The following is a 20,604-nucleotide window of genomic DNA, read 5'->3' as shown; positions in this document are numbered from 1 at the left end:
GGTACATTCACATTTGAAATGTGGGAGTCTTTTACGGAAAGGTTGATTAGAGTGCAGGACAGACATGCCCCTGAGAAAATCAGGGATAGAAATGGCAAGGTTAGTGAACCATGGATGACGGGTGGAATTGTGAGACTAGCCAAGATGAAAAAGGAAGCATACATAAGATCTAGGCGACTTAAAACTGATGAAGCTTTGGAGCAATATCGGGAAAGTAGGACAAATCTCAAGAGATATGTACAGCGTGGATATAAACAACCTTTTTCCAAGAGTGGGGGTGTCAATTACAAGGGGTCACGATTTCAAGGTGAAAAGTTTAAGGGAGGTGTGCGTGGACAGTTTTAACGCAGAGTGGTGGGTGCCTGGAACACTTTCCCAGCAGAGGTGGTAGAGGCGGGTACGATAGCATTATTTAAGATGCATCTAGACAGATATATAAACAGCGGGGAACAGAGGGAAGTAGATCCTTCGAAAATAGGTGACAGGTTTAGATAAAGGATCTGGATCGGCGCAGGCTGGGAGGGCCGAAGTGCCTGGTCCTGTGCTGTAATTTTCTTTGTTCTTCACTGGTCCACCTAAAATCCCCTTAAAGTTTCATAAATGGGTCTAGCATAAAGACCAAAGTCTTCCACTACTGGTCTCAAATACCCCAAAATTCCCATGATTTGCTTACCCTCGTTCCGTGAAACGGGCGCTGCAATTCTAGCAACTTTCTCTCTCATCCCAACACTGGCTTCCCCACCTGCCCTTGACACTGACTACCCTAGATAGTCGACTTTGCTCCTGCCAATCTGGCATTTCTTTAACCCTATCTTAAACCCTGCTGCATTAAGTGTTTTAATAATTTTGGTCACTCTTTCAACGTGTCCCCCTGATCATCATCTCCAATTAGTTTGTGGATTTATTAAATACCGTTTATCCTTCTCTTTTTTTCTTTTTGGAACCTTATTTAATGCTTTGTAATTCGTTAACCATTCTAAATGGGCAGCACGGTAGCCTTGTGGATAGCACAATTGCTTCACAGCTCCAGGGTCCCAGGTTCGATTCCGGTCTTGGGATCTCTAAAATGGCTTTCTTCCTTTCTACTGGGATCTTCCTTTCCCCTGTGTAATCTTAAAATAAAGTTAAAAATCCAAAGTCTTTGCTATATGAAAATTCCCGAATCTTAAATTTGATGTGTAGTGAGTTTACAGAGAAAATACTGAAATCTCTACAATTTGGAACACACAGAACAAAATTTTTAAATGTAGGTACATCTTGGCTGCCTCTAACAAGGGAGCACATGGACTCAATTCACCGAATGCCTAGTCTTCGCATTTCAATTTTTGATTCCTTTGTTCGGTTTCTTTTTTAACCAACCAAGACTATGCAGAGTTCAACTAGTCATTTACAAATCTCAATTTATACATTTTGATTTAGCTTTTTGTTTACTTCCTGAGAATTGCGTTCTAAATAGCTTCCACAATGTTAATCATTATTGATTTTCTAAAGAACTTTCAAATACTTACCCCATTTTAAATCTCACTTTAACTGCCGCGTATACCTCCTAATTGATGTGCAACTTCGTTTAGCAAATCACACCATTTTAAAAACTAGGAATACCAGAGGAAGTTCACAAATTCTTATTAAACACACACTCATTCATCGCGATCTCCACTCAAACAAAAGGAATTCAAATCATTATACTTTCATTCATTTCAACCAACTAGACAATAAAACTTTGAATTTGCGCGTTTTTTTCCTTCTTCAAAACTGTAAAGTAAATTTAACATTCCTGAAATCGCCTCTTTTCCAATACGGTTCTGAATTTTCCAAGTCTCTGGTTCCCCTAGTGGCCATTCATCTCCCAACTTTTTCACTCAAGACATATCTCCCCCTAATAAAATCCAACTTTAATCAATTCTAATTGTACGGCATTGAATTGTGTCCAGAACATTCCCTCAGTGACCATAGCTGAATTGTCTGTAACATGTCCTCAACCCGTTAAAGACCTTAACCGAATTAAAGTATAATTTAATATAACCAATTTTAATTTTCCACCCACATGCAACTGAATTACCAGGCAATATTACCTCCGTTACCAACTGAATTATTACCCCGTATTACCGGAGTCACGTTTTAACCCTCAGCCGTACCTACATCGACTGAAATTAATTGTTCTAATCCGCCAGACTGACCTTTGATTTCGTCGAACGATCTTACCCGACCATAGGTGAGTGACCAAACCCACTTCGGACTATGAGGCAGGGGAACACCGACATGGTCCTTTATAATCTACTCACACCGTGGGCCCACTTCCCCTCTCTCCGTCCAAGGCTGGTTTAATTCTGATTTCGCGAATAGTCGGGAATTTGCTCTCGAAATCCCACCGCTGCCACCAAATGAAGAAATTGAGTTCTTTCTGCCCTCAGTCTGGTCTCAATCAAAAGGCTGAGTTCGGATTTAGAATTTCCTTTAGTTTATTTCAAATAGCTTGCAAGCTTACACTCCCTCTGATGAAGGCAGGAGACCCATGTCTCTTGAAACTCCCAGAGTGAGTGAGACAAAGGGAGGCAACACATGTGGTCTTTAGTTTACATTCATGCAGTATCAAGTTCCACATACACGAATACAAGATTCCGATAGGCCCTTTCCTTGACCTGGTCATATAATCTAACTGCCACTGATTCTGACAGGCTCATTACACATTCCTTTCCTTCCTCTGGGCCTCTGCCTCCCAGCATCCTTTGTGCAAAGAACCAGTCCCTATAGCCACCCCTCCCCTTTTCGCCATGCTTTGCCCATCTCTTTGTTCACTCACTGCAACCCGAATTAATGTCCATAATGCACTATTCTAACTGGCCATCCCAGTCTAATGCTCTTTTCTTTAGTTCAATTCCTCACAACATGCCTCAATGACTACCGTCAGGTGGCCCTGACATCAATCGTAATGAAGTGCTTCGAGATGTTGGTCATGAAGCGCATCAACTCCAAACACCCAGAACACCTAGATCCACTGCAATTTGCATACCACCGCAACCAGTCCACAACAGACGCCATCTCCTTGGCCCTGCACTCATCCCGAGAACACCTCGACAACAAGGACTCCTACATCAGACTCCTATTTATTGACTACAGCTCTGCCTTCAACACCATAATCCCTGCCAAGCTCATATCAAAGCTCCGAAACCTAGGACCTGGCTCCTCACGCTGCAACAGGATCCTCGACTTTCTGACCCACAGACCACGATCAGTAAGAATAAACAACAAGTGGGTAGTTGGGGAGGGATTGGTGTGGGAGCGGGTGGAGGTGCCATCTTGTGAGGGCACAAGTTTGGGGGCATTGGCAACGGCACCTCTGCCATTCTCGCCAGCTTCTTCGATTGGGCAGGAGACACAAAAGTCTGAGAACACACAGATTCAAAAACAGCTTCTTCTTTGCTGTTACCAGAGTCCTAAACAACCCTCTTATGGACTGACATGATTAATACGACACTCCTGTATGCTTCACCCGATGCCGGTGTCTATGTACTTACATTGTGTACCTTGTGTTGCCCTATTATGTGTTTTCTTTTTATTTTATTTTCATGTACCAATGATCGGTTTCAGCTGCTTGCAGAAAAATACTTTTCGCTGTACCTCGGTACACGTGTCAATAAACAAATCCAATCACAGCACCAGGGAGCCAGGTTAGATTCCCGGCTTGGGTCATTAACTGGGCGGAGTCTGCACATTCTCCGTGTCAGCGTCAACGTGGGTTTCCTCCGGTTTCCTCCCACAAATCCCAAAAGACGTGGTTGTTAGGGGAATTGGACATTCTGAATTCTCCCTCAGTGTACCCGAACAGGTGCCGTAGTGTGGAGACTAGGGGATTTTCATAGTAACTTCATTGCAGTGTCAATGTAAACCTACTTGTGACACTAATAAAGATTATTGTTATACAGAAAATCTGGTAGCCAATTTGCACAGCAATGGCCCACAAAACAGCAATCTGATAATGACCATGTAAGTGGTTTTGTTGATATTGCCCGAGAGATTGAGATAACTACTGATCAAGTCACCTGCCCTCCTTCAAAAGAATGTTTTCCGATCTTTTACATCCATTATGGGGGCAGGCCATGGTTTAACATTTCAACTGCAAAACACCACTAGTGCTGCTCTACTGCAGTGTCAACTAAGAATGAGTGTTCAAATCTCTGGAGTGGGGTTTGACGCTACAGCCTTTTGGGTTAGAAGCTACCAGTAAGCCACGAGTCAAAACATCTTAGAAAATAGCAGACTGTAGGAAAAAAATGTTTTAAACATATTGCAAAGACTGAAAAGTACCTAGCTAAGATTGACATGATTTTAATACTCAATTTAAAGCCTTACTTAACCAATTAAGGCACAAGCAGATCGAGACCAAAACATTTGTTGGGTAAAGTTATCATGGGGATAGGAGACAAAGACAGGAACATTACAGTTGTGGTAGAGATTAATCAGGTGTTATGGGCCAGGGTTTAGAGACCCCCAAAGTGTATCATGGTGTTCACCTGACCCACAACTTTTAATAGATTGTGGTATGGGGAGCACACGGTCCACTCTACAGGTGTGGTACAGCAGAAATGGAAAAGTATTTTTTAAAGCAAAACAATGTTTATTCTATGAACTCAAGTTAACCTTTTTAAAACATAGTGAACATCTTAGCAACCATCAATTCAAATACAACCCCCAAAGAATACAACACTAAGTAATCCTTTAAGCTTTCCTTTTAACATCCATACGACTTAAAACACCTTTTACCAGAAGCACATCAGGTTAAAGTCACTATTGTTATTAGTTTTAAATCACCAGGATCGATTTAGAGTCTTTAGATTACAGAGAGAGATTCATACACCTTCTGGCTGTGACATCAGCTCCAACACTGAAAATAAAACTAAAACACACCCTGCAGCCTGTTCAAAAACAAAAGTAAAAAGCTGACAAGGCTGCCCAGCTCCACCCACTCTGACATCACTGCAGTAGTAAACACCCATTTCTTAAACTTACTCTCACTACAGATATTTAGATACACACCCATTTATAAACACCCATTTCTTAAAGGTACTTTTACATGACACCTCTTCCCCCCCCCCCCCCCAAGAAAAATAAATAAATCATCAACTTCAAGGTGGTTTCATTTTTCACTATCCTTTACGAAATGCACACAGTAAATATACTTTTTCGTTTCAAAAAACACCACACGCAAACAGGTACAATAATATAGTCCATTTTTGTTCTTCTTCCTCCAGCTGAAATGCTTCCTGATTGACAGTCCCTTTGAACAAAAGGTCTCTGCACGATCTGTCTCTTTCTCTACGCCTCGGCATTTCTCTTTAACGTCAGATATTTGAGTTCAATCTGATAGCAGAGTCCCTTGTAATTCTCCAACACAGGAGCATTGGTTACCACAGCTTTCAGGCCATCAACTGCCTGTTGAAAGTCCGCTGTCCACTGATATTTTCAACGTTTCTTTAGCAAGTCCATCAGATGAGCAATCACGCTACAAAACTTGCACAAACGTTCGATTAAATCCACTCATGCCAAGAAATCACATTATTTCCCTTTGTCTCGAGGGTATTGAAAACTCCTCAACTCTTGGTTTCACATCCCGTGTGACCATTCGACCCTGTCCAATTGTATGACCAAGGAAAGTGACTTGGGCTTTTTCAAATTCACTTTTGGCTAGGCTTATCACCAAACATGCTTCCTGAAGTCGATCAAATAACTCCCACCAGATGTTTTAAATGTTCTTTCCATGTCTGGCTGAAAATTACCAGATCGTCGATGTATACCGCAAAATTGGGTAATCCTGAAACAACTGGGTTAGTTAACTGTTGAAATATGGCTGGTGCGTTTTTCGTGCCAAATGGTTCGGATAAAGGTACCTGCCAGTAACCTTTAAGTAAGTCCAATTTGGAAATAAAAGCGGATTGTCCCACTTTTTCAATCCAATCCTCCAAACGCGGGATAGGATAAGATGTTGGATGTTGTTTGTTGGATGTTGTTTGATTGGAACAGCATTTCCCACATCTATATCAAGTAAAGCCATTTTAGTACTTCCCAATCTATCTCCACAAACTTGCCCACGTGATATCAATAACTCTTTCAGGTCAGTCCGTTTTTCCTCTGGAAGGTAACTCAACAATTTATCCCAATTTTTAGGTACACCTCATTTTCCAATTTAATTTGAGGTATGTCAAATTCACGGTCATCCGGATTTCGTCCGTCACATTGAGTTAGAATCATTAAAACCTCCTCCTTTTTCTCTCCTTCCCTTTCAAAGTACCTTTTAAGCATATTCACATGACACACTCGGTGAGTGTTCCTTCTATCTGGTGTTTTTACAACATAATTCACCTCACTCAATTTCCTTTCAATCTGATAAGGTCTACAAAACCTTGCTTTTAAAGGTTCCCCTACCACTGGTAACAACACTATAACTTTATCTCCACTGGCAAAAATACAAACTTTGGATTTCTTGTCCGCTACCGGTTTTATCACATTTTGTGCAACTTTTAAATGTTGTCTAGCCAATTCACCTGCTCTATTTAATCGTTCCCTAAAATTTGACACGTAACCCAATAATGTAATTTCAGATTTCTCTCTCACCAATTTTTCCTTAAAAATCAATTTACGTGGTCCTCTTAACTCATGACCAAAAATTAGTTCAAAAGGACTGAATTTGGTTGACTCATTAGGTGCATCCCTAATTGCAAACAGTACGAATGGAATTCCTTCATCCCAATCCTCTGGATAATCTTGACAATAAGCCCTCAACATAATGTCTTATGCCACCTTTCTAACGCTCCCTGCGATTCTGGATGGTACGCAGTTGATTTAAATTGTTTTATTCCTAAGCTATCCATAACTCCTTTGAATAACCTGGAGGTAAAATTCGATCCTTGATCCAATTGCATTTCTGTGGGTAGTCCATATCTAGTAAAGAATTTAAGTAACTCCTCCACAATCTTTTTAGCTGTAATATTACGTACTGGAATGGCCTCTGGAAACCTAGTAGACACATCCATTATCAAAAGATATTGATTCCCACTTTTTGTTTTAGGAACTGGTCCTACGCAATCAATTAGGATCCTTGTAAAAGGTTCCTCAAATGCTGGAATGGGTATTAAGGGCGCTGGTTTTATCACTGCTTGTGGTTTCCCTATCACTTGACATGTGTGACATGATTGACAAAATTAACTACATCTTTATGTAGTCCAGGCTAATAAAAATGTTTCTGGATATTAGCTTGAGTTTTCCTTATTCCTAAATGACCTTCCACTGGTACCCCATGTGCAACTCGCAATTTCTATACCCTACCGGCAATACTACTTGATGAACTTCCACCCACTTTTCATCCGCCTGCATATGTAAAGTTCTCTCATTTGCTCATCAAGACATTACTTTTACAGTAATAACACTGGTATCCACTCAGATTCCTCTTCCGTGTATGCTTTCTGATTATTTCTACATCTTTCTGTTGTAACTCCACCAATTTTCCTGAACTAAAAATATTCACCTCATCCTCCACCTGTTCTTTTCCAACCATCTGATCAAAAATAGTTTCTGATAATTGCACTTCAACTTCATCTTCACTCTTTGATTTCTCCTCTTGTCTTAACATGTGACTTTGCTACCTTGTTACTACACAATCCGGAAAAATCCCAGGATATTCATCCTTCAACACTTCAGTTGTCTTGATTTTCCACTGGCTTATCAACCACAGTAGGCATCACTCTCACCTGCGATCCAGCTATATCATTGCCCAAGATAAACTGTATTCCGGGACTAGATAGTTTCTCTATTACTCCTACTCCAAACTTCACCACTGTTCACAGGGCTTTCCAACCTTACCTTATACAATGGAACACTAGTCCTCTCACCTTGAATTCCACATATTAACACCTTTTCTGGCAACATTCTTCCCAAACTACATAATTCCTCATCTCTTACCATTAAAGATTGACTAGCTCCCGTATCTCTTAAAAATTGTGACTTCTTTATCTGCTCCTCCCGATACACGAGTAAACTTTACCCACACAATTCTTTAGCGAGATCTGGCACCTTCTTTGATCAGGCTGTACAATCTTTTGCACCTCCTTCGCTTCACTTGGGCTTTCCTTTACCACTTTCACAAACCCCAGTCTTATCCTGTTTTACCACATCAGCCTTCCCAGTGCTTTTCTTCAACCACCAGCACTGTGACTTTACATGGCCTAGTTTATTACAGTGAAAACATTTGAAACTTTTCATTTCTTTTCCACCCTCCTGGATTTCTTTTTTAGTCTGAGGTACACTCTCATTATCTCCCATCAGGTCACCTTTACCACTTGAGTATTTCTCATGTCCCAAGTTTCTATCCCTCACAGGCTGAAACTGATGTTGGAAACCAAGCTTTGATTTATGAGCTAATTCATAATTATCTGCCATTTCTGCTGCTAATCTTGCAGTTTTAACCCTCTGTTCTTCCACATGAGTTCGCACTACATCAGGAATTGAATTTTTAAACTCCCCAAAGTACAATTTATCTGAGAGCTTCATACGTTTGGTCTATTTTCAAAGCCCTTATCCACGTATCAAAATTATTCTAGTTTGATCCTTTCAAACTCCATGTATTTTTTCACCTCCTCATACGTCCCAGATACCTCCTCCGGGAGTGATGCAAACACTTCACTAGCTCTACCTACCAGCTTTGTTTGAATCAGTAATACCCACATGTCCTGTGGCCATTGTATTTGTTTAGCTACCTTCTCAAATGATATGAAAAAGGCTTCTACCTCCTTCTCGTCAAACCGTGGCAATGCTTCGACATATTTAAATAGATCTCCACCAAGCCTTGGACTATGGCGCTCTTTCTCACTATCCTCCAACTGTACGTTTCCCTTTACGTCTGCCAATTTTAACTGACTCTTATGTTTCATAGCCATTTTCTGAAGTTCAAACTCTCTCTCTTTTACCCTTTCCTCTCTATCTCTTTCCTTTTCCTCTCTATCTCTTTCTTTGTTTCTTTCTTCTACTCTCCTTTTCTTTTTCCCTGATCTGTATCTCCCTTTCTCTTTCTCTCATTGCATATTCAAGCTGCTTTAATTATTTTTCACGTTCAAGTTGCTTAATCTGCAACTGGATCTTTGCCATTTCTAATTTGTCAGACTGTATCTCAGGCAACTTTAAATGCTTAGCCACTGCCATAATTACCTAATCTTTTCGCATTTTGTCAGGTAATGTTAACTGCAATGTTTTTGCCAAATCTAACAATCTACTTTTAGTCTCTGTCCGTAAAGTACTGCGTGACCGTCTCCACCCCCAAAAAATTCAGAGCCTCTGAAAGAGCCATTGTCCACAACACACTCCCCTATTAACTGAAATACCACATCTGAAAAGCAGCCACAATATGCTCACCCCTCACGGTCTTTAAGTTCACTAAACCAATCGAATAGTTAAGACTTTTATGTCGCTCGAGGCCCCAATTTGTTATGGGCCAGGGTTTAGAGAACCCCAAAGTGTATCATGGAGTTCACCTGACTCACAACTTTTAATATATTGTGGTATGGGGAGCACACGGCCCACTCTACAGGTGTGGTACAGCAGAAATGGGAAAGTATTTTTTAAAGCAAAATAATGTTTATTCTATGAACTCAAGTTAACCTTTTTAAAACATAGTGAACATCTTAGCAACCATCAATTCAAATACAACCCCCAAAGAATACAACATTAAATAATCCTTAAACTTTCCTTTTAACATCTATATGACATTAAAAAAACCTTTTAACAGAAGCACATTAGGTTAAAGTCACTACTGTTATTAGTTTTAAATCACCAGGATCGATTTAGTCTTTAGAGATTCATACACCTTCTGGCTGTGACTTCAGCTCCAACACTGAAAACAAAACTAAATCACACCCTGCAGCCTGCTCAAAAACGAAAGTAAAAAGCTGACAGACAGCCCAGCTCCACCCACTGACATCACTGCAGTAGTAAACACCCATTTCTTGAAGGCACTCTCACTACAGGATATTTATATCCACACCCATTTCTTAAAGGTACTCTCACATGACACAGGATCTAATTCTATAACTTAATGGCCCACTATGTCCCAAGAGAAAATTTTAATTCCTTGATACTCATTCGGACTCTAGTCATTAGAGTACCCAATTATTGTTTTCCAATTAAGGGACAATTTAGTGTGACCAATCCACCTAACCGTTGGGTTGTGTCTGCACGAGTTTCACTCCAACAGGGAGAACGTGCAAACTCCACACAGCCAGACCCAGGGCCGGGATCCATTCGGACTTGAATAATAAAAAGGTCTATTTCTGGAGCAAGGGGGTGGAAGAGAAGGGCAACAGTATAGAGTGCCGCTGGCTGGGGAAAGAAAATAGTCACAAAACAATAGGTGCAAACAGTTGTTGCATTCAACGTGAGCTATAAAAAGTACACTGTACTGATTGTTCAAGTGTTATATTGCATTAAAAATATTTATGTCTCTTTACTGTTTTATTACTCCAAACTAAGGGGCAGCACGGTGGCACAGTGATTAGCACTGCTCCCTCACGGCTCCGAGGACCCGGGTTTGATCCCGACCCCGGGAGTTTGCACATTCTCCCCTTGTCTGCGTGGATTTCATCCCTACAACCGAAAGATGTGCAGGGCAGGTGGATTGGTCACGCTAAATTGCCCCTTAAAAAAGAAAAACGTTACTCCAAACTATTCACTAATTTACAAATGAGTTAGCTGCATAATTTTTCAATTACAAATTGAAAGAAAATTGAAATGTCAACCACTTCAGAGTACCATACTTCAAAGGAGAACTTCATTGAAATTTTAGTTTCTTTCCCCACCTAAAAAGCCTGATCTTATTACATTTTCTGAACTTCCAATGGCACTCCTACTTGTAAACTGAAGAACCTTAATACAATTACAATCTTTTTTTGTGTCACAAGTAGGCTTACATTGACACTGCCATCAAGTTACTATGAAAATCCCCTAGTCGTCACACTATGGCATCTGTTTGGGTACAGAGGGAGAATTCACAATGTCCAATTCACCTAACAAGCACGTCTTTCAGGGCTTGCGGGAGAAAACCGGAGCACCAGGGGGAAGCCCATGCTGACACAGGGAGAACATACAGACTCTGCACAGGCAGTGACCCAAGTCGGGAATCGAACCCGGGTCCCTGGCACTTTTATGCAACAGTGCTAACCACCATGCTACCATGTATTAGTTCAGAGCTGTTTTATTTTTATTTATTTTTTTAAAAATGCATTTTAATATAAACGTGTATCAAAACAGGTTACAGCGAATAAACACCCCGGGAAATATACTTCACTACAATCAATTGTACAGTCTGTACAGCTTTTTCTCCCCTCCCCTAATCGCAGGAAGTCGTACAGGTCACACAACCAAGCTGCTACCCCCGGTGGCGATGCCGACCGCCACTCCAGCAAAATTAGCCGCCTTGCGATCAGAGAGACGAAGGCCAAGACATTGGCTTTCTTCCTCTCCATGAGCTCCGGCTTCTCTGAAATCCCAAATATCGCCACCAATGGGTCTGAAATCCCAAATATCGCCACCAAAAGGGACTGGCTCCACCACATCCTCCACTATCCTGGCTAAGATCACGAACACTCCAGCCCAGAACCTTCCCAATTTTTTGAAGCCCAAAACATGTGCGCGTGATTCGCTGGCCCCCGCCCTCTCCTCACACTCTTCTGTTAACCCCTGAAAGAATCCACTCATTCTCACCAGTCATATGCACCCTGTGCACCACCTAAACTGTATCAGAGGGCAGCATGTGGCGCAGTGGGCAGCACTGGGACTGTGGCGCTGAGGACCTGGGTTCAAAACCCGGCCCTGGGTCACTGTCCGTGTGGAGTTTGCACATTCTCCCCATGCCTGCGTGGGTTTTAACCCACAACCCAAAGATGTGCAGGTTTGGTGGATTGGCCACGCTAAATTGCCTTTAATTGGAAATAGGTATATAATTGGGTACTCTAAATTGATAAATAAATAAACTGTATCAGGCTCATCCTTGCACAAGAGGTGGTCCCGTTTACCAAACAGTGCCTCACTCAATTGATCTCCCCTCCCAACTCCACTTCCCATTGATCTTCACTCACTCGCCTCCCTGCTCCCCCAGCCACTTGTATAGATCCCCAATTATTACCTCCCCTTTCACATCCAGAAGCAGCAGTCAATCCAGCATGCTGTGTGCCGGCAACCTAGGGAACCCCCTCCAGACCTTTCGCGCCAAGTCCCTGACCTGCAGATACCTGAACTCACTCCCCCTCGGCAGCTCCACCTCTGCCGACCCCCTTAGCTCCTCCAGACTAGCGAACCCTTCCTCCAAATACAGATCCCTCAGCTTGGCCAGCCCCACTTCCCTTCACCGCCTGTATACAATATCCTCCACCCCGGCTCAAACCCATGATTCCTGCACAGCGGCGTTAGCACCGACATCCCTTCCACCCTAAAATACCTCAACTGATTCCATATTTTCACTGTGGATTGCACCACCAGGCTCCTTGAATACCTACTCGGAGCCATTGGCAACACTGCTGGCACCATAGCCCTCAAACTAGACCCCTTACTTACAAGATTTCTCCTCCAATCTAACCCACTCTATGCCTTCTCCTTCCCACCACCGCCACACCTTGTCCACATTCACCACCCAATAATAATGAAGTTCGGCAATGCCAACAGGGTCCGCCCCAGTCTCAGCACCTTCCCCGCCCATACAAAGTCAGAAATAATAGTGTCCACTTTGCGATAAAAGGCCTTTGGTATAAAGATCGGGAGCGTTTAAAAGATAAACAAGAACCTCGGCAGAAAATTCATTTTCACCACCTGGACCCTCCCCACCAGCTTTAAGTGCAGTATATCCCACCTCTTAAAATCCCCCCTAGCCTCTCCACCAGCTTTGTTAAGTTCCACTTATGGAGCCCCGTCCATTCCCTCGCTACCCGAATCCCCAATCCTATCCCTCACTACCATAAATGGCATCCCCCCTAAATTAGCCCGCTGTGCCAGCTCATTCACCGGGAATACATCGCTTTTCCCTACATTCAGCGTGTACCGAGAACCCTCCAAACCATCCCAGCAGGCCCATAATCCTTCCCATGCTCTCCAGTGACACCCAATGCACCCTCTGTCCCCTCATAATGACTCGCCACTCTGCCGACCCTGAGAGCCATCGCCAATGGCTCTATGGCCAGCGCAAACAGCAGCGGTGACAGCGCGCACCCCTGTCTCGTACCCATCAAAGCTTTGTGAGCTATCGTTCGCCTTCACCCTCGGTGCCACATACAGCAACCGTACCCATGCCACAAATCTCAGCCCAAATCCTCAACAAGTACCGCCACTCCATGCGTTCAAATGGCTTCTCCGCATCCATGGACACTACCACCTCCTGTACCAGAGCCCCCAACGGATTCATCACCACATTCAACAGCCGCCTTATATTACTCGTGAGCTGCCTGCCCTTCACAAAGCCGGTTTGATCTTCTGCCAACACTCCGGGGACACACTCCTCCATCCTCCCCGCCAACAACTTTCACATTCGTGTTCAATAGTGATCCGGGCCTATACGACCCATATTCCACCGGGTCTTTCCCCTCCTTCGGGATTAGTGAGATTACTGCCTGCGTCACCATCTCTGGCAACCCCCCTTTCTCCAGTGCTTCATTAAGCGCCCCCAACAGTTATGGTGCCAAGTCCGATGCAAATTCCTTATAAAAATTCCGCCGGGTACCCATCCGGCCCAGGGGCCTTCCCCAACTTCATACCCCTGATACTATCCAGCACCTCCCTCAGCCCCCAGGGGTTCCTCCAACGCCTGCCTCTTTGCTGCCTCCACCTGGGGAAATTCCAGCTTCTCCAGAAACCGCCCCATGTCCCCGTTCTCTCTTCCCCCCCACCCCCCGGTCTTCCTCAAAGTCCCTGGTAGCACTCCCTAAATGCCTCATTTATCTTCACTGGCTCTGACACCGCATCTCCAGCCCCAGTCCGTATCTTCAATATTTCCCTGGACGCAGCCTGCCTCTGCAGCTGGTGCCCCAGCATGCGGCTTGCCTTATCCCCATACTCATATTGCACCCCCTTTCCCTACCACCCTCCCTGTTGTCAGCCTGTCAAACTGCCCATGCAACTTTTTCCTCCTCTCCAATGCCTCCACGGTGGGCACTCTTGAATATTCCCTGTCCATCTCCACTATTTGGCTCACGAGACGGTCATGTTCCTCCCTCCTCTCCCTATCCGCACGGGCCTTAACAAAATAACATCCCAGCGGGGGTGGCGTGCGGTGCAGTGCTTCGCACTGGGACTGTGGCGCTGAGGACCTGGGTTCGAATCCCGGCCCTGGGTCACTATCCGTGTGGAGTTTGCACATTCTCCCCATGTCTGCGTGGGTTTTACCCCACAACCCAAAGGTTAGGTGGATTGGCCATGCTAAATTACCCAAAAAATAATTGGGTACTCTAGATTTTAGGGAAAAAAAGAAATAAAAATAATTTCCCCCGGACCACTGCCTTCAGTGCTCAGAGCTGTTTCATACCAAAGATCTGAAAATAAATTACATGCATAACACAGAAACCAAAGTCTCACGACACCACAATGGGAAGATGGATGGTGAAATATGATAACAAAGTACATAAACTGTGTGAAAAGTGCGGCTTCAAAAATAAAACAAGGAAGTAATCACGTAACTATCAATAATGATCAAACAAACTGGGGCTCTTTCCTTTGTTAAGCTCCTAGAATTGGCTGGGGGCAGGACAGAGGGACAATTTGAGTCACCAATCTATCAAAAAAGATTTTTTACCCAGAGAGAAACTTGCTACTGCATCAGATTTGTTCGGCTAATATACGAGGCATAGATTATTCACACATTAGCTTTCATTACATCTGCGGCAAGTAAATCAGCATCAAGTATTTAGCCGCAACTGTTTGGAAATCTGCTTTTAAAAGATCAATGCCTAATTATCATATCACCACAATGTGGGCCAACAGCCTGAAGCCAGGTTCTGAATTGGGAAATGGTTACCAGGAGCAAAGTATGCCACGAGGAATATCAATTTGACTTTGGATAACTAGGATTAACCATTGAAGTGACTAACTAGTTACTGTATTTTGGCCTCGGAAACGTGAAGATTTGACCAATCCTTTACAAAACAGACAGGCCCTTCATAATGTGCACCTCCAGGAAAGATCAACCCTCTATTTCAGGGAATGTAAAATGTACAGCGCCAAGTCCAGTCTTCTATTTTCTACACGCACAGCGGTAACCTTTTTATACATTCCATTTCCTGACAGAATTCACAATACAAATAGCTTCATTGGTTTAAAAAACACCAGTGGTGAAATTCTTTGTAAATGTCTTTGGTAGCAAAACCAGGAAGGAGAATATTATTCAAATGGCCATAAATTAGGAGGGGAGAATATGAAACGAGACATGGGTGTCCTTGTACACCAGTTGCTCAAGGTAAGCATGCAGGCGCAGTAGGCAGTACGGAAAGCAAATGGTTGGCCATTATAGTGAGGATTAGAGTACAGGAGCAGGAAAGCTGCAAATATACAGGGTCTTGGTGAGACCACACCTGGAATAGCGTGTGCAGTTCTGGTTTCCTTATCAGAGGAAGGATGTTCTTGCTATAGAGCAGAGAAGGTTTACCAGACTGATTCCTGGGATGGTGGGACTGTCGTACAAGGAGAGATTGAGGTGGTTAGGATTGTATTCGCAGGAGTTCAGAAGAATGGGAGTGGGGATCTCATAGAAACCTATAAAATAGAGCAGTATGGTGGCTGACTCTGTAGCCTTACAGCACCAGGGACCTGGATTCAAGTCTGGCCTTAGGTGACTGTCTGTGTGGAGCTTGCACCTTCTCCCAATGCCAGCGTGGGTTTCCTCCGGGTAGTCTGGTTTCCCCCACAGTCCAAAGATGTGCATGTTAGGTAGATTAGCCATGCTAAATTGCCCCATAGTATCCAAAGGCGTGGTGAGGTGGGGTTACGGGGATAGGACAGAGGGGCGGGCCTAGGTAGTGTGCTCTTTCAGAGGGTCGGTGCAAACTCAATGGGCCGACTGGCCTCCTTCTGCACTGTAGGGATTCTATGAAAATTCTGACAGGACTAGACGCAGGATGGATGTTCTGATGGTGGGGGTGTCCAGAACCAGGGTCAAAGTCTGAGGATACGGGGTAGACTATTTGGGACTTCGAGAGACATTTCTTCACCCAGAGTGTGGTCAGCCTGTGGAATTTGGAGCAGGCTCAAAGTGCGAAATGGCTTCCTCCCACTGTGATTTTCTATGTTTCTGCCTCCAAATACTTAATTTACCTTCAGTCACTAAATTTAAATTCCACTGTTTTTGAAATCAAACTAGACACCAGCTAACAATTATTTTTTTTCAGCTGCAGTTTAATAATAGAATAATCTTTATCAGTGTCACAAATAGGCTTACATTAACACTGCAATGAAGTTACTGTGAAATTCCCCTAGTCGCCACACTTCGGCGCCTGTTCGGGTACACTGAGGGAGAATTCAGAATGTCCAATTCACCAACAAGCACGTCTTTCGCGACTTGTGGAAGGAAACCCATGCAGACACGGGGAGAATGTACAGACTCCGCAGACAGACAGTGACCCAAGCTGGGAATCAAACCCAGATCCCATATGCTGCGAAGCAACAGTGCTAACCACTGTGCTCCCGTGCCGCCAAAAAAACCTCTTTCAGCAATTCCCCAAATATCAAACAATAAACTGGATAGAACTCTGAATGAAACATAAAATCTAAATATATATATATATATACACACACACATACACCAACAGACGAATCTTGGTACTTTCGACATGAGTGCAGAAATTAAATGTACAATATTTGTTAAAACCAAACATTCCATCGCTTCTATCACAACTTCATTAATATAACTCTGTGGGAGGAAACTGGAGCAAAGAACAAAGAAAAGTACGGAACAGGCCCTTCGGCCCTCCAAGCCTGCACTGACCACGCTGCCCATCTAAACTAAAATCTTCTACACTTCCAGGGTCCATATCCCTTTGTTACCATCCTATTCATGTATTTGTCAAGATGCCCCTTAAACGTCATTATCATACCTGCTTCCACCACCTCCTATGGCAGCGTGTTCCAGGCAACAATTACCCTCTCCATCCCTTCTGGACTACCTTCTCCATCTGTGTTGCCCCTTTCAGTGACCTGTGGCCCTGTACACCCAGATCTCTGACTGGCAATACTCTTGATGGTTCTACCATTCAGTGTATATTCTCTACCTGTATTAGGCCTTCCAAAATGCCTTACCACCTGGAGAAAACCCACACACAAACGAGGAGAATGGTAGCATTGTGGATAGCACAATTGCTTCACAGCTCCAGGGTCCCAAGTTCGATTCCGGCTTGGGGCACTGTCTGTGCGGAGTCTGCACATCCTCCCAGTGTGTGCGTGGGTTTCCTCCGTAGCTCCGGTTTCCTCCCACAGTCCAAAGATGTGCAGGTTAGGTGGATTGGCAATGATAAATTGCCCTTCGTGTCCAAAAGTGCCCTTAGTGTTGGGTGGAGGTGTTGACCTTGGGTAGTGTGCTCTTTCCAAGAGCCGGTGCAGACTCAATGGGGCGAATGGCCTCCTTCTGCACTGTAAATTCTATGTTAATCTATGAGAACGGGCAAACTCCAGTGACCCAAGTCAGGAATCGGACCTGGGGCCCTGGAGCTGTGAAGCAACTGTCCTACCCTGCCACCCATTAGAGATTGCAAATTTCCATTGCTCGGATTTACCAATCTATTCTGTTCTCGGACACCAGAACTATCTTGAATAAGTCACTCCTTTACAAATTGCATAGATTGCAATTTGGATTATACCGCTGAAAATCCGTAAAACAGATCCATCCCATTCCACCGCATGAACCACCCATCCAATATGGCTGGCAGTTTCCGTGGGCCTTTCACATTGATCGGCTTTAGGATCAGCGTATTTACGGCAACACACACATCGCAGCAAAAATACACAACTACACAGGTATTGTAACATAATCTTTATTTCAAGATGCAATCAAATTTAGGTTGATGTGCAGTTAAATATGATGGACTTAAAACGTCTAACATTTCACTTTAGTTTTGGACACCATTCCTCGGTTTTAAGTGCCTTCAGCATGAATCAAACCAGCAAATTATAGCATTGTAAGGAGAGTCGACGGCTATGCCGACTCGTTGGGACAGAAACAGCTCGCCACTCCAAACCAGTTTCTGGTGATTACAATAAACCGGCAGACTAGCCCGCGATGGTGCAAGATTGACGCCGCCTTATGTAATATGCAAATACATGCTATGCAAGCATTGCAACTTCAGCTTCAAGCCACCCCCCCACCCGGCCCGCCACATCGCCTGAAAATACGACGGTACCCGCATTAAAATACAGATCGCAGCTGCACTGTGGCACGGGGGGGGGGGGGGAGAAAGAGAGAAAAGCGTGGTGGTACATTTGGTGTAGTGCGAAAAATAAGAGTCAGATTAAGGGATCGTGATGAGGGTAGAGGGCGACGCGGGAGGAACGAACCGGGGGGGGGGGGGGGGCAACACTGATGATTAATTATTAAAGCCTTTGGATCAGATTTCCGCGGTGCGGACGTTTCAACCTGGAGGGGCTGTGTGCAGGAGCCGCGCGGCGGCCTGGAATCTGGAACGTCCCCCTTTGTTCCACGGAACGTTACATAACGTTCGGGCGCCGATCATTCGAGACTCCCCCTCCCCCACCCGCCTGTCGTCCCTGCCCTTCGCTTCCCAACCGCCCGTCTTCCCCGCCCCTCCCCCCCATCTCCAGCTTACCCCGGCATCCGAGCCGCCAACGTTGCGTCCTTCATCCTCCTCGCTATCAACATCGGTGTCGCTTTCGTCGACCTTGAGCCGTTTAGACGGGTGCCGGGATGACTCATAATACTCTTCCACATAGTCGGTCGACTCGTAATAATCCGCCGAAGACATTTTTTCCCCTTCCCTCTCCCCACACCCTCCGAATGGACTTTCGACGGGGAAGAAACTGGAGTGCCGTCGAACTGAGGCCGCGGCTGTTATGTAACTCGGGGGGGGACGACACTACCGACTCTTCGAAAGAAAAACGGGGCCCAATTAGTCAATTCGACACCGAGACCTTTCCCCCAATAAAAGGTCCTTGATGCCACACTATAGACCCAACAAAAAGCACAGTTGTTTCAGCCAAAGGCGCCTCTTCGCCAACAGTCCTCCTTTTGTCCGGCACCCCGACAATGCAATGGTCGTGCTCGGCGCGACGCGCGCGCTCCCGCCCCCTTCCCTTCCGTTGATTGGTCGCCACTCGGCCGCTGGTCCGGATTGGACGTTAGAACAAAGGAGGGACGACGCTGCCCGTGATCCTGCATTCTGATTGGTCCCGGGAACGTCAGTCACCCAGCCCGTAGCCCGCTCCTTCATCATTCATTCGCCCCCTATTTGTGCTGAGTGGGGACAGCGTTAGACCAATGGCAGAGAGGGGGGCGGGGAGGCCATTCAGCCCTTCCAACATCTACCCCATTCGGTGGCTGATCTATGTTCCACCCACTTTGGCACCATATTCTTTTTTTAAATATAAATTTAGAGTCAGCAGCTGGTTAAAAAAAGGGGATGGCTAGTCGACAAGGGGGTAAAGAGCCCCCCAACCCGGCTGATCACGTGGAATGTGAGACGGCTGAACGGGCCGATAAAGAGGGCACGGGTACTCGCACACCTAAAGAAACTTAAGGCAGATGTGGTTATGCTACAGGAGACGCATTTGAAACTGATAGACCAGGTCAGACTACGCAAAGGATGGGTGGAGCAGGTGTTTCATTCGGGGCTAGATGCGAAAAACAGGGGGGTGGCTATACTAGTGGGGAAGCGGGTAATGTTTGAGGCAAAGACCATAGTGGCGGATAGTGGGGGCAGATACGTGATGGTGAGTGGCAAATTACAGGGGGAGGCGGTGGTCTTAGTGAACGTATATGCCCCGAACTGGGATGATGCCAACTTTATGAGGCGCATGCTAGGATGTATCCCGGACCTAGAGGCGGGGAAGCTGGTAATGGGTGGAGATTTTAACACAGTGCTGGAACCAGGGCTGGACAGATCGACGTCCAGGACCGGAAGGAGGCCGGCAGCAGCTAGGGTGCTTAAGGACTTTATGGAGCAGATGGGAGGAGTAGACCCCTGGAGATTTAGTAGACCTCGGAGTAAGGAGTTTTCGTTTTTCTCCTATATCCACAAAGTTTATTCACGGATAGACTTTTTTGTTTTGGGAAGGGCGCTGATCCCGAAGGTGACGGGGACGGAGTATACGGCTATAGCTATTTCAGATCACGCTCCACATTGGGTGGACTTGGAGATAGGGGAGGATAAAGAACAGCGTCCACCCTTGAGAATGGACATGGGACTATTGGCGGACGAGGGGGTGTGCTTAAGGGTGAGGGGGTGTATTGAAAGGTACTTGGAACTCAATGTTAATGGGGAGGTCCAGATGGGAGTGGTCTGGGAGGCGCTGAAGGTAGTGGTTAGAGGGGAGCTGATATCAATCAGGGCACATAAAGGAAAGCAGGAGGGTAGGGAACGGGAG

At 44.9% G+C, this 20,604-nt stretch overlaps 1 protein-coding gene across 1 annotated transcript in view; it reads right to left on the bottom strand.

Moving 5' to 3' along the window:
* The window catches only part of LOC140420335 (heterogeneous nuclear ribonucleoprotein L-like), a 56,358-nt gene extending 37,076 nt beyond the window's left edge, over positions 1-19,282 (bottom strand). The window contains exon 1 of the mRNA XM_072504355.1: positions 18,831-19,282. Within this exon, the coding sequence (XP_072360456.1) occupies positions 18,831-18,986 (156 nt within the window). The 5' untranslated portion in view covers positions 18,987-19,282. The remainder of the gene's footprint in view (positions 1-18,830) is intronic.
* Between the last annotated feature and the right edge of the window lie 1,322 nt (positions 19,283-20,604).

The sequence above is a fragment of the Scyliorhinus torazame genome, chromosome 1 (genome assembly GCF_047496885.1).
Source record: "Scyliorhinus torazame isolate Kashiwa2021f chromosome 1, sScyTor2.1, whole genome shotgun sequence".
Taxonomy (NCBI): domain Eukaryota; kingdom Metazoa; phylum Chordata; class Chondrichthyes; order Carcharhiniformes; family Scyliorhinidae; genus Scyliorhinus; species Scyliorhinus torazame.
The sequence above is the reverse complement of the archived record's forward strand: the minus strand, read 5'-3'. Positions and strand labels throughout refer to the sequence as shown.